This window comes from Peromyscus californicus, unplaced genomic scaffold (assembly GCF_007827085.1).
Source record: "Peromyscus californicus insignis strain IS unplaced genomic scaffold, ASM782708v3 Scaffold_21__1_contigs__length_65335640, whole genome shotgun sequence".
NCBI lineage: Eukaryota > Metazoa > Chordata > Mammalia > Rodentia > Cricetidae > Peromyscus > Peromyscus californicus.
Window position 1 is genome coordinate 11,863,475 of NW_026294514.1, and position 27,731 is coordinate 11,891,205.

General features: G+C 42.7%; 1 protein-coding gene across 1 annotated transcript in view; it reads left to right on the forward strand.

Moving 5' to 3' along the window:
* The window catches only part of Aox1 (aldehyde oxidase 1), a 75,758-nt gene that overhangs the window by 28,373 nt on the left and 19,654 nt on the right, over positions 1 to 27,731 (forward strand). Inside the window, exons 17-25 of the mRNA XM_052749505.1 lie at positions 3,144 to 3,313; positions 3,631 to 3,766; positions 4,204 to 4,326; positions 7,713 to 7,809; positions 19,672 to 19,796; positions 21,178 to 21,311; positions 22,290 to 22,377; positions 25,023 to 25,109; positions 25,893 to 26,084. Coding sequence (XP_052605465.1) covers positions 3,144 to 3,313; positions 3,631 to 3,766; positions 4,204 to 4,326; positions 7,713 to 7,809; positions 19,672 to 19,796; positions 21,178 to 21,311; positions 22,290 to 22,377; positions 25,023 to 25,109; positions 25,893 to 26,084 — 1,152 coding nt within the window. The remainder of the gene's footprint in view (positions 1 to 3,143; positions 3,314 to 3,630; positions 3,767 to 4,203; positions 4,327 to 7,712; positions 7,810 to 19,671; positions 19,797 to 21,177; positions 21,312 to 22,289; positions 22,378 to 25,022; positions 25,110 to 25,892; positions 26,085 to 27,731) is intronic.

Below are 27,731 nucleotides of genomic sequence, written 5' to 3' on the forward strand. Positions count from 1 at the left end.
TGCCTGCTAGTGACATGCTGCCTTCTTCAGATTTATTGAAACCTCAAAACTAGGTGGAGAGTGTAGTTCAGTGGTCGGGTATGGACAAGGCCCGGAGTTTGATTCCTAGAAGCTCAAAATAAGAAAAAGAGCTGGGTGGTGGTGGCACACGCCTTTAATCCCAGCACTTGGGAGGCAGAGGCAGGCAGATCTCTGTGAGTTCAAGTCCAGCCTGGTCTCCAAAGCAAGTTCCAGGAAAGGCGCAAAGCTACACAGACAGAGAAACCCTGTCTCGAAAAACCAAAAAAAAAAAAAAAAAAAAAAAAAAAAAAAGAAAGAAATAAAAAGAAAAAGGGAAAAAAAAAGAAAGAAAAGAAAAAGAAAAGTAACCCAAACCAATTAGGAATCATGACTAAAAATAAACCTGGAAAATATTAAAGAAATATGCCTGTTTTTGTCTTACAGGCTTTTTTTTTTTTTTTTATACTATGGCTTCAGGCCATTGATGTAAACAAGCTGGCTGTTGCCACATGTTTTCTGCTCTGGCTTTGTGGCTCTTGAAACACAACCAAAGGCAAGTTCTGAGTAGGACCAGGGTTCATTTCAGAGGACAAGGACACACCCCTGCCCCCAGAGGCCATGGAACCTCAGCAGTCCAAGATATTGCAACAGTTGCTAGTTTATTTTGTCCCAGTATTTGGATCCTTTCCTTTCCAAGCCCCTCCTGTCCATGTGGTTTTCCGCAGATTACATTTTATTGTGAAATCAAACAAGAGGGCTAGGAGCTACTTCCCCGATGTCCTGCTGAAGGCTGCCTGTTAGAGTACAGACCTCCCATAGCTCTGTTTGTGGTTTGTTTGTTTGTTGTTTGTTTTTCGAGACAGGGTTTCCTTGTGTAGCCCTGGCTGTCCTGGAACTCATTCTGTAGACCAGGCTGGCCTCAAACTCAGAGATCCACCTGCCTCCTTCTCCCTAGCACTGGGATTAAAGGCTTCCAACACCATTGCCTGGCTTTCCCATAGCTTTCAAATGGAAGTTTCTGTCATAACATAAAAATATAACACGGAGCCATTCTGTTGGTAAACTGGATAAGATTTAATGTGTGTTTCCTTAAAATATTTGTCAAGAACCTGGACAGAGAGTTTTGTTGAGTCAGGAATGAGAAGATATTTAAAACCTCAGTGCATTGGATCTGCTGACAGATTTAGTTATAAAATTTTACATCATGCCACAGTGAACACTGAAGTTGCTGTAGGACCCTTGAGGTTTGGAGTTCAATATGTTCAAAAAATTTAAATCTGCCAAAATGCTTTGGAAGTGAGCATTTTGAAAGTTAAAAACAGCTGCCTTCTTCTCTAGTGTCTGTGAAATACCACACTCATAGTTTGTGACTTACAGAGACCTTCATAGCGCTTTGGAAATGGATTGCGTTTCAGGGGGGAACCAAATCCAAGCGATGGACAATCAGATCATCCAAAGAAAACCCAAAGTCTTCTCAGAGGTTACGCTTGAATGGATTTGTCATGCAGGGTTCTGAGACAATGTTTGGGGTGCAGTGTGTCCCCCACACTGATGAATGTTGTTTTAGTTTCCCCTGTAGTCTGTCTCTGTCTCTGTCTCTCTCTCTCTCTCTCTCTCTCTCTCTCTCTCGCTCTCTCTCGCTCTCTCTGTCTCCCTCTCTTTCTGTCTCTCTCTTTGTCTCTCTCTCTCTCTCACACACACACACACATACACACACACACACACACACACACACACACACACACACACACACACACACAAGCATCTGAGTTTCTAGAGCAATTTCAGCTCTCACAACAAATACTTCTCCCGAATCACTTACTTGCGTTGAAAGTTCACTTTCATCCCCTCACAACACACAGGTCCACAGACAGTGAGGGTTGCTTGTATCACGGTGCTTGGTGAGGTGGACCCTTGCTCTTAAGCTACTGCTGTGAGGGGAAGATGGCAATGGGGAGAGTGTATGGCAGAGCAGACTGTGAACCTCATGCCAACAAGGAAGAGGTGGGGGGGGCTCTGCAACCCCAGTGGTCTCAAACCTCTCCCTCCACCTCCTCCCAGTAGCACCCATCTGAGAACCAAGCCGAAGGGAGACCTTCTGCACCCAGACTGTCCCTGGTGGCTTCAGGAGATCACCTGGCTGGGGAGATACCCACTTTTTCCACTGTGTCTCTAGCCATGTGACAAGCAGAAGGAAGTAGCCAGGTGTACTTGCCCGCAGTCCAAGTCCATTCTTGCGGGCTGATTCTTCAATAAATCAGTTTTCACATTTGGCTATCACAGGCTTGAGAATTTCCTCTGTCTTGTGGCAGACCTAACACAGTAAAGTTTCAGAAGATTTTCTTCACAGTTGTGAAGTGTTCCATTATTTACAGTAAAAGGTGTTAGCATTAATAATAGAAAACTCCAGGAGCCTTATAGATCCCTTTGAACATGTTCGCTCCGTGTCCGAGCCTGTAAGTTACCTAGCATTTTGCTTTTCAGGATGGAAACAGGGAATCTCCAAGAGTATTTTATACAAACAAAAAAGAGATGTGGGTAATTTTTCACTCAAATAGTGTGCCAGCTGAAAGCCTCATATGATTTTTAGTGCTTTGAGGGGAGATTTTTTTCAGAGAAATCACTTTCTGCCTCTGTGGCACTTGAGAAGACATGCCTGATGATGCCTTATCATCTGTTTTTTCTTTTCTTCATCAGCTCAGGTCTCTAAGGAGAGGGAGGGGAGAGTTGTCAGAGGAACAGAGGGGTGAGTGAGATCGGTGGAACTAGTGGATGTTGGTGCCACTTCAGATCCCTGCTCGTGCCTGAATCCCCATGTGTAAATTTCGTTTCATATTGAAGAAGAGAGATTGAAATCCATGTGCTTAGACACATGGAGTTTCCATCAGAGATATTTGGAATCTACATTTTAAAAACGAAGAAAAATAAAAATGTGTCACACTTACACATTCCAAGTTGACTACCAAATTGTTCTAATAGGCTGTTTGGAATAGTGTGGATAGTGACAGTTTTCACACTCAGAAGTATTCTGTCTTAAGCATGAATTTACATAGCCACTCTCTCATGGGAGACACACATTCTGTGATTATTCCTACAGTCTCTATAGAAACATAAAACTTAATTGTCGGTTCTTTATTAAACAGACTGTAGACCCAAAGCAGCTTCCTCAAGACCCAATTGGGCGTCCCATCATGCACCTTTCTGGTATTAAGCATGCCACTGGTGAGGCCATCTACTGTGATGACATGCCTGCAGTAGACCAGGAGCTCTTCCTGGCTTTTGTAACCAGTTCAAGAGCACACGCTAAGATCATGTAAGTGTCCCTTACTCCACAGCTACGGAGATCCTCCTCAGTGTCTAACTCTGCCCTGTTAATGGAAAGCAGCGGTGTGGCGAGGGTAAAGGGAGGCTTGGTGGCACCCAGACTAGAGATGAGATGGGATTGAAGTGTAGGATTTCTCACAGATGCCCTGCATAGAGTCACTTTACTGTGCCCCAACTTCTTTCCGTGCCTGGCAGATAACTGTCAGAGCAATTAATTCTCTGATAGTCCTTATTTTCCAACTGCCAATTCTCGGTGCCTCTGGGCCTTGAGGCTGCTCTGAGAAGGTGTCTGGGGTGTTTTCCTAGGTCCGTGGACCTGTCAGAAGCTCTCAGCCTGCCAGGCGTGGTGGACATCATTACCGCAGATCATCTTCAGGATGCAAACACCTTCACAAACCCCTTCGCCGCAGAGTACCCAGAGACATTCCTGGCCACAGATGAGGTATTGCCTTTCTGCTTTCTGTTTGAACAACTTTCCCAGTTAATGGCACCTCATATTTTCATAGGGCAGTGTCTAATTTGTCATACCATAAAGAGTTCAGTATTCTTTGAACAGTAATTATGAACCACAAATATTCTAATAGATATGAATTCAAGTTTATTCATTTCCCACTTGAGTGAAGCTGATGGGTTATGTGAGCTGCTCTCAGGGCTGAAGGTGTATATGTAACTCAGCTGTTGCAGTACTTGCCTAGGGTGTAGACAATGTGAGTTATGGCCTTTAAATGTTAAGTAAACAAGAGTTCCGGGCTGCACATGGTACCTGTCCTCTGAAGTCTACCCGACACAAGCCGAGTTTTGCTTCTCTCAGCATGGGAGAGAAGACCACAGTCAATGTCAGAAGCCGATCTGTGGTGCGCTGTCCTTTCTGTGCCACAGGTACATTGCGTGGGCCATCTTGTCTGTGCCGTGGTTGCGGATTCTGAGACGCGAGCGAAACAAGCGGCCAAGCGAGTGAAGGTTGTCTACCAAGACTTGGAGCCGCCGATTCTAACTATTGAGGTATGAGGTCAAGCTGATGGTGGTTCAGGGGTCAAAGAGCGGGTGTGAGTGCCTTGTCTGTTACAGTGCTTTGGCATAGGGATAGGAAAATCTGATGCAGTAGCAGGCTTCCAGAGCACAGGGAATCCATTGGCTCAAAGTGTGAGCAGTAACAATTTCCCCAGGAACCTGTTTTTTCTGTCTCCTCTCTGTCACTCACAGCAGAGCATTCTCCCCTGTGCCCAGAGAGGGCAGCGGAAATCTTGGGTTCCCCTGTTCATGTGTGTGATGAGAGGTACATTATTGTCCCAGCGCTCCAAACACACGTCCTGAGATGAAGACTCATTTGGCCATTTTGATCCCGTGTCTGTCTCTGGATTAATGACTGACCAGATACATGGAAGAACTGTAGTCACAATTAAGATGGGGGTGGGGCAACTTTTTTTTTTTTTCTTCAGGAAATGGGCTGTCTAGGGTGTAGAGTCCTAAACAAAGATATTAGCATGGTTTGGAAGGGGGAAGGTGAGAACACTGAGTGGGCAGCTGGGACAGTGGCAACCTGTCCTGTGGCTCCGATTCATATAGTCTCTGGTGCTTCGGCAGGTCCACAGTGGGAACCGATGAGATATTCCACGAAGCATACTGTAGACACTACTTTAATATTCTTTAATGCAAATCTTAACTTTCATTGAGACATGGATCATATGATGCCTCCAGAATTTTGGCAACTAAAAAAAAGGGGGGGGAAGTGTTGCATTTCTATCCTAATTTTCATACAAAAGTTGAAAAGTTATAGAGGTCATAAGACTCGCCCCATGAAATGATAGTGTTCACCTGCATGCATTGGTTCTTGAATCTGGCCTTTGCATAAATGTTAACTAAACAAGCAAGGCTTCCAGGCTGTACACGGTACCCATGCTCTGAAGTGTGCCCCACACCAGCCAGGTTTTGCCTCTCTCAGAATGGGAGAGGGGGCCACAGCAGATCTGTCGGGCCACGTCCTTGACAGCAGACACCTTTCTGTGCCTCATTGTGGGGCTCATCTTACCTTAAAATGAAGAAACTGTTGGCCAAGATCAGTGCCTCCACTTTACCTTGAGGGGGTTTCCTGTCATGCCTTATTCCTAGGAACATGGCCCCGTGGTTCTGGAAATTTCTCTCAGTATCTTCAGATTAAAATAAAGTCATGTCAAGAGGACAAAATTGAAGAAATGATGCGTTTTCCCTGGCCAGTTTCAAATCCAAACCTCCTTTTTCCCCTTTTCATGTTCATTCACTCGTTGAGTGCTGTTCTCGCTTACTTACTTTGTAGATTCTTTCCCTGAAAATTTTGCTTTTGAGTTATAATCCCTTTTTTGAAAGAAATTATTTGAGTAGTGACTCATCAAAATTTTGTTTGTAATCTTTATCAGTGGCTAAATATCCACTCTTCCCCTTTTGGCTTCACAGCCAAATAAAAGTTGCATGTAAGCACTTTCTCCTCCTGTCTCACCCTCGATCCCTGGTGATGTACAGAAAACATCAAACATTGGCATTGCATGAAAGTTGACTCTCATTTTGATCAGGGGTCAAGCTCTCCTGAGGGCTCATGCTCCCAGTCCATGTCAGGGATCTGCCCAGCCCTCAGCACACTACAGTCCTGCGACCACTTTCCTGCCAAGGGCTATTCAGGAAATTGGCTCAAAGTTATGCAAAAAGGAATCAGCAACTGGGATTGAAAAACATTAACTTCTAAAAATGGAGTTTAGAAAACTCACCTTTGGGGCTCAAGAGATGGCTCAGCGGTTAAGAACACTTGCTGTTCTTCCAGAGGACCCAGGTTCAATTCCCAGCACCCACACAACTGCTCACAACGGTCTGTAACTCCAGTTCACAGGGATCCAACACCCTCACACAGACATACATTTAGATGAGACACTACTGCACATAAAATAAAAATAAATCTTAAAAAAAAAGAAATAAAATACATTTAAAAAAATCACCTTTAAAAAACCTGGCATATCTGAACTTTTAATTAATTTTTTAAAAAGCGTTTGAGTTGGTTTCAAGTATGAAAATATTCCGGGCAAAAGTGTCTGAAAACAAATACATCTTCGTCAGTAACTCAGGCTTCACACAGCTTATGCTTTCTAGAACTCGAAATGGAGAGACTCTACCAAAAATCTTGGAACAAGTGTGAGAAAGAAAGCGTGCCCTTCCCAGCCTCTCTCCGTCAGCAGCAGCAGATCTGTGACCCATGGCCAGTGCCCAAACAGAGCTCCGCATGCCTGTTTGGCTTGGTGCTAAGTTGAACTCACTCATGCTACCTCACTAAGTGCTTACAACAATCCAGTGAGATCAAACAACTGTTATCCCCACCAGATGAAGAAACAGTGGGGTCACCCAGGGCCACAGGGCAAACGTCCCCGCCCCCCCAAACCATAGCCCTGCCGTGCTGAAAACAAAGCCGCCTGCGTTTCCAGGAGAGGAAATGGCACGTTACAGCATCTGAAGGTGTGAGCAGAGGAGAGGTCTATACAGTTTCTGGTGGCCAGAGGGATCCAGAATGGAGAATCCCCAGCTGCTGGCAGCCTGACATTTCAGATGATCAGTAACCTATGGTAGATGATTCTGGTAGGAGAGGACATGTCAGTCATCTCGTATTGCAGCAATATGGATTCCCAGAACTAGACAAAGTACCCAACATTGGTCACGGTAGCTGCAGCCCTGACTGTGTGTACCAAGGTACATCTTAACCAGGCACCAGGAAATCCAGTGCGTACATGGGCTTGTGGTACCCAGGCAAGCCTTATGTGAACCATCCATCCAGGGCGGATGGCCCCTGGGGCTCCACTGCCCTGTGCAAATGAAATGCTCATGGTCCTGAAGGAGGAGCATGAGTCTAGCAGGCCGAGCCCATGACTCCAGTCATTAGTGGTTTTAGCTACTAGTATTTTATGGCATTTATGCCATGGAGCCCTTTACATGTCTCATTTCACGACAAGCTGTATGTGTGCCTGCCACAGAGGATGCTCAGCGAGGCCTACAGTCAGACTCCAGGATCCATGGATAGATAGTGCTGTCTGGGTCTGAGTCAGCTAAGTGGCCTTGGCTACATAAAATGGATTATTAATCCCAGAGAATCATCTGCCTAGAAAGCAACAGTCCCATCCTGGATCCCCTAGGTATTAGGTATTTTCTGAGCAGGCTCAGTGTCCTTGGATTCCCTGGGCACATTTGCATTTGTTTTTTTGGAGAGTCTCTGAAGCTTGCCTTTCAACTTAGCTTTCCAGGGCCGATGGGAGAGTGCCTGGATTCCTTCCACAGGAGGAATGCTCCAGACCCGATCATTTTCCACAGGGCCTGGGACTCCCAGAGGGCGGGCTTTCTAACCCAGGCTGCCTCTCACTTTTCTGTTCTCTTTCCAGGAAGCTATACAACACAAGTCCTTCTTTGGGCCAGAAAGGAAACTGGAGTGTGGGGATATTGATGAAGCGTTTAAAATGGTTGACCAAATTCTTGAAGGTAAAACTTTCTTTAAAATTGAGCAGCAGGGAAACTTTCTGGGCATGTCTAGTTTAGGAATTCCCTTGCCTTCTAGAAACCATCCCACAGTCTCAGTGGATGCTGCTCCTGGAGAGCAGATACCTTGCTCACACCGCCTTTCCCTGTGGTTCCGGTGTGTGTGTGTGTGTGGGGGGGGGACCTAATAGGTCAGGTAAGGAACCCAGAAACAGGGCATCTTCTCATCGACCCCCAGCCTGTCCTGGTTCTGTGGTTTCCTTCTCATTGTTGAAGGATGTTTTCACCAAATACAGAATTCCCAGTTGACTACACTAGAAAAGTTTTGACCCACTTCCTCCGGCCACCATGGCTACTGAGGAGAAAGAATAGCGTCTTCTTACAAGTGCTTTTCCCTTGCAAAGCAGGCACTGACCAAAATATCTGCCTGCTTTCAGGATAGGATTTTGTTTTGTCTTTAGTTCTTTTGAAATTCAACCATGCTGAGTCATGCCAAAGATTTCTTTGGATTTATCCAGTTTGGGGGTCACTCAGCTTCTTAAATCTGTGGGTTTATATCTTCTGCCAAGTTCGGGAAATATTCAACCACTACTTCTCAAATACTTGATTTAAGTGACACAAGCGTCAGATCCCTTTTCTTGGTCACATGGTTTATGAGAATCCATTTTTTTCTACTCTATTTATTACATTTTTTAGATTGGCATGTTTTTATTGTCATTATTGTTATTATTAATTATTATTATTATTATTATTTGGGTTTTTCAAGATACAGTTTCTCTGTGCAGCCTAACTGTCCTGGAACTCACTCTGTAGACCAGGCTGGCCTCGAACTCACAGAGATCTGCCTGCCTCTGCCTCCCGAGTGCTGGGATTGAAGGTGTGCGCCACTACCGCCCAGCTGTTTTTATTGTTCTTCTTCTTGTTCATTAATCACTTCTGCTCTTGATTCCACCCTGTTATTGAGGCCATCCATTGAACTTTTAAAACTTTTGATTTTGCATTTCTCTGTTGCAGAATTTCCTTTTGACATTTGTATATCTTTCTTCTGTTAAGATTCTACATTTTGGCCGGGCGGTGGTGGCGCACGCCTTTAATCTCAGCACTCAGGAGGCAGAGCCAGGTGGATCTCTGTGAGTTCGAGGCCAGCCTGGACTACCAAGTGAGTTCCAGGAAAGGCGCAAAGCTACACAGAGAAACCCTGTCTCGAAAAACCAAAAAAAAAAAAAAAAAAAAAATTCTACATTTTGATTATTTTCCACGGAAGCATTTTTATAATAGCCGCTTTCACATAGCAGGTGATCCAAACATTTGTGTCATTTGGTGTTTGGCCTTTTGTCGTTGAAGTTGAGATTTTTCCTGGTTCTTAGACAGATGAGTGACTTTTTATAGACTCTGGAATATTTGGAATACTAGATTACAGTAGTGGGGATCTTAGTAACGTCTCCTGTACTGGAACTGACCCGGTGCAGGTGAACAAGAGGGAGCGGGGACGGTACCTTGTCACCGCCCCGTGAGAACAAAAGTGCAGACTTCTCATTGGGATCATTGACATGGCCCAGCAAGGAGTTGGGGAGCACTAATGACAGCCTGACATGAGTGGGAGTCTGGGCTCCCCTCTGTAGATGTATCCAACCTTCCCATCAAACAATAAACACAGAACCAATGCAAAGAAGAAAGCCAAGAGGTCAGAGCCAAGAGCCAAAACCTTACCCTTCCTCCTGCAGTGGTCCTACCTCTCCGAACCAGAGCTACCCCTGTGTTAAAGTCTTTATATAGAGTTCCTGTCCTGCCTTCTCATTGGTTGTAAACCCAACCACATGACCGCCTCCTCACAGCCTGTCTGTATAGGCCTCCAGGTTTTCCATGATTGGTATTAAGATTAAAGGCATGTGTATCCAATAATGGCTGTATCCCTGAACACACAGAGACTTACCCAGCTCTGCCTACTAAGTGCTGGAATTACAAGCGTACGCTACCACTGCCCTGCTTTCCTATGGCTTGCTAATAGCTCTGACCCCCGGGCAACTTTATTTATTAACATACAAATAACATTTTAATACAAATAAAATATCACCATATTTCCCCTTTTCTATTTTAATAAAAAGGAAAAAAAAAGAAAAAGCTTATAACTAATATAAGAAAAACTATATACAAAAGGACAATAACTATATACAATATATACAAGTAATAAATACCTAAACAATGTCTAGTCCATTTGTATTTGACAAATTCAGAGAAAATAATTTCATTATCTATCCTATTTTGGTAAGTCCAAAATGTATCCTAATTAATCTTCAACTATAACTAACTAAACTTCAACTATAACTAACTAATCTTCAACTCCCTCAGAGACCCAAGAAGGAAATAATATTAGCTAACAAAAATAAAAACAGGAAGTGCACATAAGCAACCTCCAAAAAATTTGTGAGTTGACAGAAACAGACAGCTGTCTGGACAGTCACCTGAGGTTTCTCCGAAGTGCTGGGGCATCATCTTCAGCCTATAGGCCCAGCATATCCGACAGACTCATTTGTGAAGCAGGATGTACACAAGGTCAACAGTTCAACCTCACATTGAGTGAGAGTAGTCCATGTACCAGAAACACCTGAATTCCACCAGTGTCATGTCATGATTCAGGATTTCAAATTCTGGAAATTGCTGATGGTTTTCCAACTCAGCTGTCCATTCTTCCTGGCTGTGTATATATGGCTTCATCTCAGCATCCCATTCTTCTCCATATCCCTCCATCAAATGCCAGTCTACTATTGAGAGGCGTGAGCTTAGTTACTCTTCAAGAATAACTGTTTCAGCTGCTGTTCCATTGCACATCAGAGGCCATCGGCCCACTGCCTGTTCAGCTGCCTTCGAAGAAAAGGGCACTGTACCTTTTTCGAATTGCGAAGGCCACTTCAGGGATGGTGCCATATTGTCCTGGCCTCTGAAGATGCCTTTTGATAAAGCCATAACCACACTTGTTTTGGCAAGAATCAGTAATCCTTTGTTTTATGTCCTGTTTGTCCATTTTGTCCTGTTGATTCGAGGATACTTTGTTGTCCAGTGGCTAACTTTTGCCACAATGAAAGTTAACTCCATATGCAGTTTCTTCAATGCCCATATTTTCTCTGAAGTAGATTGGTACTGCCAGGAGCCGACATGTCTCATAGTCATAACAAAAAAGAAAAATTTTCTAAGTTATTAAAACATTTTAAATGCCATAGTCTGTAGATCTCTGAAGGGTTTGAAGATAACCTGTCTATCTAAAATATATCTACTCAATCTTGAAAACATACCTAATATAACTACAAGTTCTATTATAATATCTAACTACTAACTTTCATTTCTTTATATCCTAATATTTGGTAATAACATTCAAGGATCAGAAAATTGCATTACATTGTTAGATGAACGGTACAATTAGAAAAATATATATAACATTTTCTAACAATATCAATTTCAATATATATAATTTGTATACAATATAAAACAATCCAATCCAATGTAAAGTATTTACATTTTTCTTTTCTTTCTTTCTTTTTTTTTTTTAATAAGAACCTTAAATCTAATCTCCTTTGCTTAGCCTTTTTCCTAACCCTTGACAACAACTTGTAACCAACCCCCCTAATCAATGAAAATTATCCCAGACCCAAAACCCATTAAAAGACCAAAAAAACCAACCGCCCCACACCACCTCTTTGGGAATGTGGGCGTCGTATTCTTGAAATTGCTTCCTGCTGGGTATGGGCGAAGGTATCTTTATCCTGAAAGAAAAATTTTAGGTTAATTGTCAAATTCTAGGAAAGGTAAATATATCCTTCGTTATCCAGTCTGTGTATAATGCCAAAATTCAGGGTTTATCTCAAATCCTTATTCAAGTAGTCTTTGAGACTGGATCATCTCAGCTAGCTCTTCTCAAAATTGCTCTGAGCACTTTGTAGTTCAAAGCTGATCTGTAGATGATGTTTGTCAGCTTAGTGATGTTATTATTGTCCACGTGGAATTGTTGTTGTTGTGGGGCCCCATCTTCTTCCTGGAGACTTCAGTTGATGTTAGGCCTAACCGTGATTTCCTGCAAAAAACTGATAAGAGACTCGAACACAAAGACTATATATGCGACTTTTTAGAATTAGTTAGTACTCTATATGACCATTTATATCTTAACAAAGTTTAAAATGTATATATATCTATATATATTGATCTTGTAAATTTTGATATAAAATTCATACTTTAAGAAAAGTTTAAAGAATCAGAATAGAATCAAAGAGTTGAGATTCGTAATAGAATAGTCCCTTAATTAATTTGGCTTTTCTCCTGTCCCATAGCAGAAGATGGCTCTTTTCCTCTGGCATGATACAGGGAGTTTGCATTTTCCTTTTAACAACATGCTTGAGTTTAAAGAAGGAGAGAGCCATTCTCCAACTCCAAAGTCAGCTTTAAATTTTAATTGAACTGGGACTATTAGAAGTTAAATAGTGTTAAATCTTTAAAGAAAAGCAGAAACAAACATTTAGGAAGACATAAAATTTTTTTAGATAACATACCCATACGCCATTTCACTCTGTTTCTTAGGATAGATGATTTGTTCCTTTTCTTCAGTTGTCTCATTTGTCCAGTGTTCTTCAAATTCGTTAACCTTCATTCTCCTAAAAGACAAAAACAAAAACCTTTCCCCAAGGTTTTTTGGGGATGTTCCTTTTTGACAAGTTATCTGATTAAATGAAAAGGCATGTGTTACTGGTGTAAGTTAGTTTAAATTGGATGTTTACGATAGTTGATGAACTATCACCTCCTCTAATTAAGAGGTCTCTCTTGTTCAAATCGAACCTTTATCAATTTTGATGGTACCCACAGCTTATCTTCTCCTGTAGAAATAAAAGCAAAACCTCGTCCCCAACGTAACACATACCCTGGTTTCCATTCTGAGGTCAGCACATCCTTAAAGTATATAGGTTGATTTAATTCTGTAGTTTTTTCTATTATCCAATGTCTCTCTGCAGCTGTTGTTCCTTTCTCATTGGCATTGAGAAAATTCAAAGTTAATAGAGCATTATGTAGTCTATTTCTGGGGGTTTTTGTTACTCCTTTTTGTTTATTTAGCATATCCTTTAGAGTTCTGTTTGATCTTTCTATAACTGCTTGACCTGCAGGATTATGTGGTATACCTGTAACATGGTTTATATTATAATAAGCAAAAAACTGTTTCATTTTAACAGAGACATATGATGGAGCATTATCAGTTTTGATTTGTGCAGGTATACCCATAATGGCCATAACTTCTAGCAAATGAGTGATTACAGAATCAGCTTTTTCAGAACTCAAAGCAGTTGCCCATTGAAATCCTGAATAAGTATCGATAGTGTGGTGTACATATTTCAGTTTTCCAAATTCTGCAAAGTGAAACACGTCCATCTGCCAGATTTCATTCCTCTGAGTACCCTTTGGGTTACATCCTGCTGGTAATGGTGTTTGATTGTAGAAGGAACAAGTAGGACATTTCTTTACTATTTCTTTGGCTTGTTGCCAGGTTATGGAAAAATCCTTTTTTAAACCTTTACTATTTACATGATGTTTTTTATGAAATTCTGAGGCCTCCAGCACATTTCCTATCAATAATTTATCAATCTCATCATTGCCTTGTGCTAGAGGGCCTGGCAGACCAGTATGGGATCGGATGTGAGTTATATATAAAGGATGACTCCGTTTTCTGATTGTATCTTGTAATTGAATAAATAATGAAGTTAATTCTGAAGCATCGTGGATAAATTCTGCAGTCTCAATATATAATACTACTCTTTCAGCATACTGAGAGTCAGTTACTATATTGAGAGGTTCTGAAAAATCCATTAATACCAACAGAATAGCATACAATTCTGATTTTTGAACTGAATTATAAGGACTTTGAACCACTTTACTTAAATTTTCTGATTTGTAACCTGCCTTTCCTTGTTTGTTGGCATCTGTATAAAATGTACGAACTCCAGATATGGGTTTTTTCCTCACAATTTGAGGCAAGATCCAATCAGCTCTCTTTATAAGATCAATTCTATTGCTTTTGGGATATTTGCTGTTAATTTCTCCCAAAAAATTACTACAAGCTTTTTGCCAAGCTTCATTTTCTATCCATAATTTTTCAATGTCCTCCTTAGTTAAAGGTACGACAATTTCTGCTGGGTCTATTCCTGCTAATTGACGAAGTCTCAATTTTCCTTTCCAAATCAAGTCAGAGATTTTTTCCACATAAGTTTTTAATTTTTTATTTGGTTTATTTGGTAAAAATATCCATTCCAATATAATATCTTCCCTTTGCATTAATATTCCTGTTGGGGAATGCCTAGAAGGTAAAATAACCAAAATGCAATCCAGCTTTGGATCAATACGATCTACGTGCCCTTCATGTACTTTCTTTTCTACCAAGGCCAATTCTTTCTCAGCTTCAGGTGATAATTCTCTTGGACTATTTAAGTCCTTATCACCTTCTAAGGTTTTAAACAAATTATTCAGTTCATCATTTTTTACCCCAACAATAGTTCTTAGATGAGAAATGTCTCCAAATAATCTTTGAAAGTCATTAAGAGTCTGTAGTCGATCTCTCCTAATTTGCACTTTTTGAGGTCTAATTTTTTGAAGTTCTATTTTATATCCTAAATAATTAATAGAATCTCCTCTTTGTACCTTTTCTAAAGCAATTTGTAATCCCCAGCAAGGCAAAATTTTCTTTACTTTTTCAAACATTCTTTCTAAAGTATCTGCATTTGAATCAGCTAATAAAATGTCATCCATATAATGATAAATTATAGATTTAGGAAATTTTTTACGTACCACTTCTAATGGCTGTTTTACAAAATATTGGCACAAAGTTGGGCTATTCAACATTCCCTGTGGGAGAACCCTCCATTGAAATCTTTTAACCGGTTGAGAATTATTATAAGTAGGCACTGTGAAAGCAAATCTTTCTCTGTCTTTTTCTTGTAAGGGTATTGAAAAGAAACAGTCTTTTAAATCAATAACTATGAGAGGCCAGCCTTTTGGTAACAGAGTAGGTTAAGGAATTCCAGATTGTAAAGAGCCCATTGGCTGAATTACTTTGTTAATTGCTCTAAGGTCTGTTACCATTCTCCATTTACCAGATTTTTTTTTTATAACAAATACAGGAGAATTCCAAGGGCTGGTTGATTCTTCAATATGATGAGCATTTAACTGTTCTTCCACCAGCTCTTGTAAAGCCTGGAGTTTCTCTGTTGTTAAAGGCCATTGCTGAACCCATACAGGCTTGTCTGTTGACCATTTTAAAGGTAGAGCTGTTAATGTTTTTGGAAGATTATCAGTTGTTGTGCCCTGTTCTTGTATGACATGGATGGCTGGTGAGCACTCATTAGAATAATATCTTTTAATATTTCTCTCAGAAACATGTACTAATTTATGATTTGTTTCTGAGATTGGAGGGATATTAATCTGAGTATTCCACTGTTGTAACAAGTCTCGACCCCACAGGTTCATAGCTATGTTAGCCATATATGGTTTTAATTTTCCTTTCTGTCCTTCTGGACCTATACATTCAAGCCATCTTACACTTTGTTTCACTCTAGATAATGTCCCAATTCCTAAGAGTTGAATGTTTACCTCCTGAAGAGGCCAAGTTGGATGCCAAAATTCTGGTGCAATTATGGTAATGTCAGCACCTGTGTCTACCAGACCAGACAACAAAACACCATTTATTTTTATTGTTAGTTTTGGTCTTTGTTCATTAATAGAAGTTTGCCAAAAAATTTTCTTTATGTTTTTTCCTGTATTTCCTATTTTCTCTGTTTCATCATCTCGACTAACATGATTTATTCCAATAGACATTTGGTTATTTAGTTGCTTTGAGTAGGGGTTTCCTCTACAACTGCAGGAAAGGTTTGAACTGGATTTACTGTGGGGGCCTGCCTGAGGCCCCTCTGGGAGTTTCCCGAAGCTCGAGGCAGAGGGTTACCCTGTCTGTCCCTTGTTGATCTACATTCGTTGGTCCAGTGTTTTCCCTTACCACACCTTCTGCATACTCCAGAAGGAAGGGGCATTCTGTTGCCAGTGTTCCTTGAATAAACATTATTTCTAGGAATGACCTGTTTACAATCCCTTTTCAAATGTCCTTGCTTTCCACATCCAAAACATCTAACATTGCTCAAACCTTTTGAAATTGCTTTTCCTACCCACATATCATCATGGTCATAAGCCTCTACATTAACTGTATCTCTAATCCAATCTTCCAAAGGTGCAGATCTTGCCTTTAACGGCCTAATTATTCTTTTGCATGCTGCATTTGCATTCTCAAAGGCTAAAGATTCAATTATTATCTGACTAGCCTCTGAATTCGGGACCATTTTTTGTACTGCTGAAGTCAATCTTTGTAAGAAGTCTGTGAAAGATTCTTTGGGGCCCTGTATAACCTTTGTAAATGACTCAGTTTTTTTTCCTGGTTCTTCAACTCTGTCCCATGCATTCAAAGCTGCCGTTTTACATAGAAGCAGGGTTTGGACATCATATGAACATTGTGTTTGTACTGAAGCATATTGGCCTTCGCCAATAAGCTGATCCTGGCAGACTTGTATTCCGCTATCCCTCCATTGTCTTTCTATATTTTTAGCCTCATTACTGAACCACATTTTCCACTGGAGATTTTGTCCGGGTTCAAGAACAGCCTGTGCCAATTCCCGCCAGTCCTTTGGTATAATCCTATTACAAGTTGACCAGGTGTTTAACATTTGCTTTACATATGGGGAGTGCATGCCATAAGATGCTATTGCCTCCTTAAATCTTCGTAAGTCTAACATTTCAACTGGAACCCAAGTATTTTGTTCATTCTCTTCATCAGGTAGCTGCTGTACGGCTACTGGATAAATTAAGGGTGATTGTGTGAAAACTGGCTTTCTTTCTGTAACCTTACGATCCAATTTTGAAACAACTTCACTATTTATTTCTTCTGTCTGAATTTGAATTTCTCTATAATTCATTTTTACCGGTTTAACAAGTTTTTCTAAGACTGTTATCCTGGCACTTAAGTTGACGATCTTTTTGAATAGTAAAATGAGGATAAGAAAAGTAATAAACTGAATAATTCGATCAATATTAATCTTTTCATATAGTTGTTCCATTGTCAGAGTGCCTAAAATTTCAAACAAAGCCCAATTTTCTTCCAATGTACACATAAAGCCCATTTTTTTTTTTAATGTAGAAAAAAATTCTCTTTTAAATAGATATGTTAATTGACTTACCAAGTCTGGGTAGAACAGTAGAATCCCAGGGAATTTCACAGCCACCTGGTGTTCGAGGTGTGAATCCAGCGAGAGAGAGAGAGAGAGAGAGAGAGAGAGAGAGTAGCCGCTTGAGCCGAGTCAAGCCTTGGCTTTACAGGCAGGGGCCCTGTTCAGCGGGGCAGGTCTGAGTTGTTTGTAGCAGTTCCAGCTGCGGGTCAGTCAGGCCTGGGCCCAAGCTAGGCAGCCGGGCCGCGCAGGCTGGAAACCGGACCTGCCGCCAAGCCAAGCCAATCGGTTTTTAATGAATTCTTGTCACGTTGGGCGCCAAATGTAGATGTATCCAACCTTCCATCAAACAATAAACACAGAACCAATGCAAAGAAGAAAGCCAAGAGGTCAGAGCCAAGAGCCAAAACCTTACCCTTCCTCCTGCAGTGGTCCTACCTCTCCGAACCAGAGCTACACCTGTGTTAAAGTCTTTATATAGAGTTCCTGTCCTGCCTTCTCATTGGTTGTAAACCCAACCACATGACCGCCTCCTCACAGCCTGTCTGTATAGGCCTCCAGGTTTTCCATGATTGGTATTAAGATTAAAGGCATGTGTATCCAATAATGGCTGTATCCCTGAACACACAGAGACTTACCCAGCTCTGCCTACTAAGTGCTGGAATTACAAGCGTACGCTACCACTGCCCTGCTTTCCTATGGCTTGCTAATAGCTCTGACCCCCGGGCAACTTTATTTATTAACATACAAATAACATTTTAATACAAATAAAATATCACCATACCCCTCTTAACCTCTGTAGGTCGGGTGGGGCTCCAGGTCCTTCTGTGCTGTCTGGTTGGTGTTGACTGATTCTCAGCTAAAGGGATTGTATTCCTAGACTCCTCTCCTTAGGGTTCTGTGGCTTTCATGAGGCTGTTTGCTTTTCCATAGCTTCAAAATGAATTATGCAGCCAGCAGGCATCTTTTGGTGTCCTCTTGGCTGTTGAGACACAAGGAGGAAATGAGAAAGCCCTGTCTTCTCAAGCTCATAGTACCTAGTTTACGAGAACAGTTGGGAAACGGTATTGGAAAAGACGTGGCGAGGCGCTAAACCCGCTAAGTCAAGAAGACCATGAGGAGAGGAATTGAGAGAGAGGAGAGTGTGGCGAGGTCAGAATCACCCAGAAATCCTACAAAGAAGAAGCTTTCACTTGCCTTTGTAGGGGGAGTGAGGTTTTTACTTTGCCTGTGGGTGTTTTGGGATTTCTGGCTTCTGTAGAGCCAATACTGGCACACATGAGGTGCATGATGGCAGTAACTCTGAAAGTCAACTGCTGTTAGGGTGCCTTTACTTGTATGCTGAAGTCCCTACTCACTCTGATTTTTTTTTTTTTTTTTGGTTTTTCGAGACAGGGTTTCTCTGTGTAGCTTTGCGCCTTTCCTGGGACTCACGTGGTAGCCCAGGCTGGCCTCGAACTCACAGAGATCCACCTGGCTCTGCCTCCCGAGTGCTGGGATTAAAGGCGTGCGCCACCACCGCCCGGCTCACTCTGATTTTTATCTCTACCTTTCAGTGACTTCTGTCAGTCTGCAGTGTGTGTATGTGTGTGTGTGTGTGTGTGTGTGTGTGTGTGTGTGTGTGTGTGTGAGAGAGAGAGAGAGAGAGAGAGAGAGAGAGAGAGAGAGAGAGAGAGAGAGAGAAATGAATGGATTTATTTGGGGGATAATATACAAGAAATAGAAATACAATGTGGAAGACTCATACAGAGAAGGGCTGCCCTATTATCTGGGGAATGAAGGAAAAGGTCAGGGTTTGTTGGTGAAGAAAAGATTATCCGAGCTCTATCCTAAGAAAGCCCAGTGACTGTCAGCATCAGTGGAGGGACTCAGGTACATTCTGATTGGCATGTGTCAGTATTTGGTAGATAAGAATTAGAATCTGGGCTGGGCAGTGGTAGCACACGCTTGTAATCCCAGCACTCGGAGGCAGAGCCAGGCAGATGTCTGTGAGGCCAGCCTGATCTACAGAGTGAGATCCAAGACAGGCACCAAAACTATACTGAGAAACCCTGTCTCAAAAAAACAAAACAAAAAAAATTAGAATCTGGGAGTTACAATTAGGCCCTTATTACTTTGGGTTAGGCTTGGGAGATAGTTTTGGAGTACATATACACAGTTAGAAATCCTACAGTGAATGGTGTTTGTGCTTGGGAGATAGTTTTGGAGTATATATACACAGTTAGAAATCCTAGAATGAATGACTCTATTTTTCACAATTAATTGTCATACACTTCTTAGATCAGTTTGCATTTAAGGTTCAGGTGACTAGATGTATTTAGTGGGAGGAACATAATATTCCATCTCATCTTGGAACTAGAAGTCTCCTGTCACAGAATTTTGACTCTAGAAACTCAGATGTCTTTTCTTAGGGCTCTGGCTGCACACACTGACAGGCATGAGACTCCCCTTTGCAACTCCGCTTCCAACCTGAAAGCTGAATGTTGGTGTTCGTGGCCCTTCACTGTGTGTGGCTTCTCTGTGTAGAGCTCACTCGGTGGAGTTTCTGGGTCATGAGTCAACGGGAGTGGGTGGGAGAGAGTGCCTGGTTTTTCCATCAGCTTTTGACATCTAAGTATTCTCCTGACAGGTGAAATACATATAGGAGGTCAGGAACATTTTTATATGGAAACCCAAAGCATGCTGGTTGTTCCCAAAGGAGAGGATGGAGAAATTGACGTCTACGTGTCCACACAGTTTCCCACATACATACAGGTAACATGGGGTCATTAATGAGGGGACGTGGCTAAATGGTTTCTGCCAGCAAAATGTACCAAGTACAATTACAGGCAAAACAACATAGTACATACTAAGAGCCATATTAAATTGGATATTGACAGCCATATAGTTTCCTAACTTAGGAGAGGGTTTTCTATTAGAGAGAAGTCTTTGTTTGTGGATCCATAGCTTCAAAATGAATTATGCAACCAGCAGACATCTTTTGGTGTCCTCTTGGCTGTTGGGACACAAGGGGGAAATGAGAAAGCCCTGGCTTCTCAAGCTCATAGTACCTAGTTTACGAGAACAGTTGGGAAACGGTATTGGAAAAGACGTGGCGAGGCGCTAAACCCGCTAAGTCAAGAAGACCATGAGGAGAGGAATTGAGAGAGAGGAGAGTGTGGCGAGGGTCAGAATCACCCAGAAATCCTACAAAGAAGCAGCTTTCACTTGCCTTTGTAGGGGGAGTGAGTTTTGTTAGAGGGTGGAGGAGAGGCTACCCCTGGGGGTTCCACGGCACGAACACCACTCACCCATTCACCCGCCTGTCTCTTCTGAAAACATCACTTGCCTGTGTCCCATGTCCCAGGCCACTCACATGCAAGGATGGGGGATGATCCCTGTCTGAACTGGTCCAAGCATCGAGGTCAAAGTCAGGGAGCAAAGCAAAGAGATCTGGGAACAGTGGGGGTGCCCAGGAGCCAGAGGAAGAGGAGTGTGTGGATGTGAACAGCCACACAGGAAGGTGGACCACCAAGAGGGACCAGATAATTGCTGTCCCACAGCTGTTCTGTTCCATTCCCTGTGTGACAATGGGCCATTTATCTTGGGCTCCCCCTCCATCAAAACCAGTTGTTAAGACAAAACGATCTATAAATATTAGAATGGCCAAAAGAGGAACCCACATCCTGGGAAGACCAATTGGTCGGTATTCACAGTAACCCAGAAAGGACATGAAAAGCAGAGACAGGTGAATAGAGAAGCTTAGAGGGCCACGACATCTTACTGCTTCAGGAAACATCCCTCGAGGGATTAGTGTGAGAAGGATACTTCTGGCTGAGGTTCTGGCTGGCACTTTCACTGCTATAGAAAAGAACTAGTTACTATTAACAGTGGTTTGGCAATGTCATTCTAGTCTAATATCCAGGAGCATGGTTTCGGGTAATGGTAAGGTTATTGGACATTTTCCTCTCTGTCATTTATCATAACCACGTGAACCTCATGGCTTGTATATCATATTCAACATTATGGAATCCAGTTGTGTAAATGTTGTGACACTCAGGGGACAGTCTTCCTGCTAAGCTTGTGGGTATGACAGTGATACCCGTAAGCCTTGTTGAAGATGGGCCAGATTCATGAAAACTGTTATTGTTCACAGGATATAGTTGCCTCTATCTTGAAGCTCTCAGTCAACAAGGTCATGTGTCACGTACGGCGTGTCGGCGGGGCGTTTGGAGGAAAGGTGGGCAAAACCAGCATCATGGCAGCCATCACCGCGTTCGCCGCCAGCAAGTAAGTGAGAGAGATCTGTTAAATAAATGAAATCTTAATAGCAGCACTTGTAATGAGAAAGAATGCAGGCTAAGGTTATATAAGATCACACATTACCAACCAGCACACAAACAGGATGCCAGTTTATGAAACTTTTGTCTTTTGTTGTCAAGCTATGTAAGAACCAAAATAAGTATCAATTACTGAAAAATATGATGAAAGCCATTGTAAAAATATTACAATACTTGGGCTGGGTGGTGGTGGCCCACACCTTTAATCCCAGCACTCAGGACACACAGGAAGGTGGATCTCTGTGAGTTTGAGGCCAGCCTGGTCTACAGAACAAGTTCCAGGTCAGCCAGGGCTACACAGACAAACCCTGTCTTGAAAAACCAAAATAGGGGCTGGAGAGATGGCTCAGTGGTTAAGAGCACCTGCTGCTCTTCCAGAGGACCTGGGTTCAATTCCCAGCACCCACATGGCGGCTCACAGCTGTCTGTAATCCACTTGCAGGGGATCCGGCACCCTCACACAGACAAATGTACACACAAGTAAATAAATAAAATATTAACAAAAAAAATTTAAAAAAAAAAAAAGAAAAACCAAAATAAATAAATAATAAACAAGCAAAAATGAAATATTGTAATGCTTGGAAAGTCAACAGGAACAGGTCCTGAGTGGGTGGGGTTACTTGTCCCAAGTACTGAGAGTTTGAACTATAGCCTTATAGATCAGATATGTAACCCGCTTATCTCCCAAAATCAATCAGCCTTCCTTTCTCTCCCTCCCTTTCTCTCACTTTCCTCTCTCTTGAATTAAATAGATATTTTTGGGGTTAAGCTTACATTTATTTAGCTCACTGGTTTTAAAGGAGGATCTCAAAACCTCGCCATAGGAAATGCCTTTGGGGCCGCCACTCCCGGAAGGCGTAATATCGTTGCGGAATAACAGCTAGCTCACTTGCTTGCTTGTCTCCTGCTTCCTTTTTCTCTGTCTCAGACACGGCCGTGCAGTCCGCTGTATTCTGGAACGAGGAGAAGACATGCTCATAACTGGAGGCCGCCATCCCTACCTTGGGAAGTATAAGGTGAGCAGAAGAACGAGTTGGGGAAGGATTTGTGCTGCAAATGGAGCGTTCTACAAATGCAGATGGCGGCAGCGTCTGGCTGGTCTGCTGGGGGAAGAAAAAATCACATCAACAGATGTGTCTTCATCAGTGTCTACCGCTGTGGTGAAACACCATGACCAAGCAACTAGGGAGGAAAGGGTTTATTTCACCCACATTTCCACAGAAACTCAAGCAGGGCAGGATCCTGGAGGCAGGAGCCAATCAGAGGCCATGAAGGAATGGTCTGTTCTCCATGGTCTGCTCAGCTTGCTTTCTTATAGAACCCAGGACCACCAGCCCAGGATGGCATCACTCACAATGGGCTGGCATCAATCACTAATTAAGAAAATACCCTACAAGCCTGCCTACAGCCCCATCTTATAGAGACATTTTCTCAATTAAAGTTCCCTCCTCTCAGATGACTCTAACATGTGTCAAATTGACATAAAAAACCAGCCAGGACAAAATGGTGGTCTGTCTTTCTACTTCTTGTGCCTCGGTTTAATTACCACACGGTTCAGTGAGATTTCCTGTTTTGCTCAGAGATGTCAGTGTGAGAGAAAGTACCAGCTAGAATTGTGCATTGCAGAGTGAATAATTGGAAAGCCTGTGACTGCGTATGTCCATGAAAGTAGATCTGATAACCATTCTTTTCACACATAAAAGGTAAAAATAGAATAACGCCTATAACAATAGTGGTATATGAAATTGCAATTATTTGCAAATGGTTCCTCATTTTTAATATATCAAGCGTATCTTGAAGAACTGTGACCCAGAAATTCCTAGAAAAGTTTCTATAGTAGAAAATAATTATCTTTTTGCCTTTTAAAAGACTATTTTACATTTTAAATTTTTCTGACAGCTTTAACAAATAACCCAAATCTCTCAGGATCTGAGACCTTTATTATGTTGTTTCGCATTTAGGTAGCAGCTTTGTAGCCTGCCTAGATTGGGGCGGGAGAACCTGCTCCAACCATTCAGGGCCTTGTTTCTCTAATGGCACCTTTATCTTTTGGTCCTGCACTCTCTAATGTTGAAACCACTAGGTGCAGACGACTATTGAAATTCACATTGAAATGAACAAAATATAGTTAAACTAAGACAATGTTCTACAGTTGCGTTAACACAATATTTCAAGTACACAGTGGCCACCTGTCGCTGTTGACTACCATACTGCACATGTAGACACGGAATATTGCATCATCCCTGAGGGTTCTACTGGAGCCCCGTACAGGAGTCCACCACAGAGCCAGCTGCACAAGGCCATAGGCAAAGGCATACTCAGGTGGATGATATATCAAGCACCAAACCTGTATGTTGTGGGCCTGGCTTCTGTCTAGATGTCTTTGAGACTGACTTTGCCGCCTAGCTGTGGGGATAGCTAGGAAAGGGAGTCTTGTGTGCCCAGATGCCAGCCTAGGGGAGGCTAAAAGCCCCAGAATAACGGCTTTAAACTTGGCCTCACACGGAACAGTGAGACTCAGTCGATTGTTGATAAGTCACGTACCATAACTGGGTAAGTACTTATGGGAGGCTCATGTGACTGCTGCAGACAGGATGGCCTGAGAGTGTGAAGATGAGCAGGTGGCCACAGAAGGTGGGATGAATACAGACAGATAGCAGTTGAGTTGAGACATGGTTGGAGGATATGGAACAGATGAGCTCCAGAGTGTACTGTAGAAAATAGACTAGTATTTGCTGAAAACCTTAGAACCGCATGATGAAAAAGGCCACAGAACACAGCCTGGAGATTTCTAAAAGAAAAAAAAATATGGAAGCAGTGAGCATTCTGGGAAGAAAATGATGATCTTGTTTGTGTTAAGTGTTGGGGGAGAAATGAAAACAGGACATTGAAACAGAAATACCCTTCACCTAAATGTGCCTTTATTAAAAAGACCAGACCATAGTTACAGAGGCCATCACCATGGCAGTGATGTTCAGTGACAGAGAGAAGTGTGAGGACAAGAAATGAGATTAATATTTGTATAGTAATGTTGATGATTTATCTCAAGGGCACTTGCTTCGTGTTGATCATCTGCTTCTACTTCCACACATTACCTGATTAATTTCCATGTCAAAGATAGCCGGAGAGCTAACACAGTATACTATTTACTTTTCCTGGGGCTGTGATAAAACACTCTAAAATAAACTTAAAGGAATAAGGACTTATTTTGATTTGTCGTTAGAGGGTTCTGTGCATCACAGAGGCGGTCAAGGCGTCAGGAGCTGCTCACATTGCAGCACACACACAGAGTCAGGAAGAAGAAAGCCGTGAGAACTGTGCTCAGCTACTGGTCTCCTTTGATGCAGTCTAGGACCTAAGCCAAGGGGATGGTACCACCCACCGTTAGGGTTGGTCTTCCCACTTTAGTTAACCCAGTCAAGATGATCCCACCCAGGGATGTGCAGACACCTGTCTCATAGCAATTCTAGATCTATTGAACTGATAATTAACACTGACTACCACACAGTGTTTTCTAAGCCAGCTCCATATCCAAGAAACAGCTATCAAACCTCACTCCATGAAGCCTTTCCAAACTATGACTAAGCAAACTTTATATGGACTTGACCTCTTAAGCCAGTATCAACAGTCAGTTTTCCCTCCCTCCCTTCCCCACCCCCAGGCTGGATTCATGAACGATGGCAGAATCTTGGCCCTGGACGTGGAACATTATTGCAATGGAGGGCACTCTCTGGATGAGTCATCATGGGTAAGTGTATTAAAGGAAGTTTTCTTTCTCCAAAGAGTGTTACATAAAATGATTCAGCCAGGAACTATACACTCTTTACGTAACATTTACTGAAAGTATGGAGACTCTCACTGCAGAATCGCATAGAGTTACTCCCTGAAAACCACAAGTGAAGGCCAGAGACCTTGGCCAAGCTCGCGTCTGTGTTTCCTCTCCATGCTTCCCATACCTAGATGTGAGCACTAGACCAAGCTTTCCAAGCTTTGACCCTATGGATATTTTCAACTGTGTAACAGGAGCTACCCTGTGCATTGTGAGATAGTCACCAGCATCCTTGGCCTGCAGATGTCATTGGCATGCTACCTCCCAATCTTAGCAGCCAAAACTATTTCCAGACATTGCTAAGTATCCACATTTGGTAGACGGAATGATTTCTTCTGGTTGAGTATCCATGCATTAAAACAGACACCAGAACTCCTTTTAAAATTTCTACACTATTTTATTCAATAAGTCCAATGCTTGGGAGCTATAAACATGTCCAAGCCTTCTGGAAATAGTTGGAACTTGGAAAAAATGCATTTGCTTTAAAGTGTGAAAATTAAAGGTAATAAGTGAGAATAATTCAAATCCTTTCAAATTATCTTACAACAAAATATATTTAACTGGGGTGTCACCTCTTTCAGCATTTTTGCTGAGATGTGAAGAGGGGTGCTGTTTCCAGCCTGGTTTCATTGTGAGGTGTCTGCACGGTAGGACATGCACAGAAGGCTGAGGTCTTCTCACATCCATTCTGGGTTTCTCCAGGTGATAGACATGGGACTTCTGAAGATGGACAACGCTTACAAGTTTCCCAACCTACGCTGCCGGGGCTGGGTCTGCAAAACCAACCTTCCATCCAACACGGCTTTTCGTGGGTTTGGCTTCCCTCAGGCAGGGCTCATCACCGAAGCCTGTATCACAGAAGTGGCAGTCCAGTGCGGCCTGTCCCCCGAGCAGGTAACCCTCCTTGAGTCTCGCACATGAAAGATGCTGACTATCTGAGCTGGGAATGCTTGGGATGATTCGGGTTGAAGAATTAGAGAGGCCCTCCAGAGAGTAAATGATTTGCCTGAGTTTGCCCGGTCAACTAGTTAAAACAGTCAGGACCCAAGTTTAGTGGTCCTTGTCTTGCTCATGCTCCACCTTAAAAAAACTGGGAAGCACTATTTTTAAGAGTGTGATTTTCATCTGGTCAGTGAGAAGTTCCCATTAGTTGAGGTTGTATTGTCATTGTGTATTGCTATAACAAAATGTCTGCATATATATATATATATATTATATATGTGTGTGTGTGTACATACATATGTATATATGCTTACATATACATGTGTATATATGCACACATGCACACACACTTGAGGTCCGTTTCACTCAGACTTCACAAGTCTAGGGCCATGGTGCTGACATTGGCTTGGTTCTGATGACTGCACAGCAGCAGCTGACATTGTTGGATCTTACCCAGAGGGGTCACGTGGCAAGACAGGAGGTTGGAGAAAGCTTTGGCAATCAGACTCACTCTTTGCCAGTAACTCAGTCTTCTGGGAAGTAACCAGGGTCTCAAGAGAAGTGCTGAGACTCTGGAGAGGACATCACCTCCCGCCTGGCCTCACCTCTGAAGCATTCACCATCTTAACACCACTATACTGAGAAGCTCACGGCAGATGTCCCTGTCGTTGGACGAGAAACCACACCCAAACCACAGCAGGGGTGTAGCCACCATCATCGCAGGACCCCTTTCCTTGTTTCCCTAGCATCTCGGGGAAGCGGTCACAGGTCTGTCATTTCAGTCATTAGGCTGCCTCAGCCTCAGCTTCATTCATTAGCAAAGGTAATTCCCTCCCTGGTGCCTCTTCCACCCCAGGTTCTAGCGCGGAGTTAGGTAGGGAAACATGCTGAGCTGTCTCCCCCTCTTTCAGCCTCCTCTGCACTGGGGCAGGGAAGACAAAGGATGAAAAGGGGTACCCGGGAAAACACACACACACACACACACACACACACACACACACACGTACACACACGCACATGCACACACACATGCACACGTGTATACACACACATGCACACGTATACACACACACACGCATGCACATGCACACGTATACACACACACATGCACACGTATACACGCACACGCACACGTATACATACACATGCACACACACATGCACACATATACACACACATGCACACGTATACACACACACATGCACATGTATACACACACATGCACACGTATACACACACGCACACACACATGCACACGTATACACCGTACACACACACACTCATGCACGCACACACACGCACGCACACACACATGCCTCTTTGCCTCTGCTCCAGGAGGCCTGGAGAGCCCAAGCCCTCCGTTCATCTGCATTTCCCCCTCTTACCACTAAACTCTATGACTATAGGTAGGAGCCATCTTCTCTATGTCCCTCAAACTTGTAGGGTCCTTGTCCCTCTCTTCCTGGCCATCTGACCACAGCCTCTGTCCTTGTCATGTTTGGTAGCGGGAGGGGGAGGGGAATTACACAAAGACATCCCTTCCTGTCGAGAATGGTCTCTGAAATTCTACTTTCCCTCCAATGGCACATTGCGTGAAGT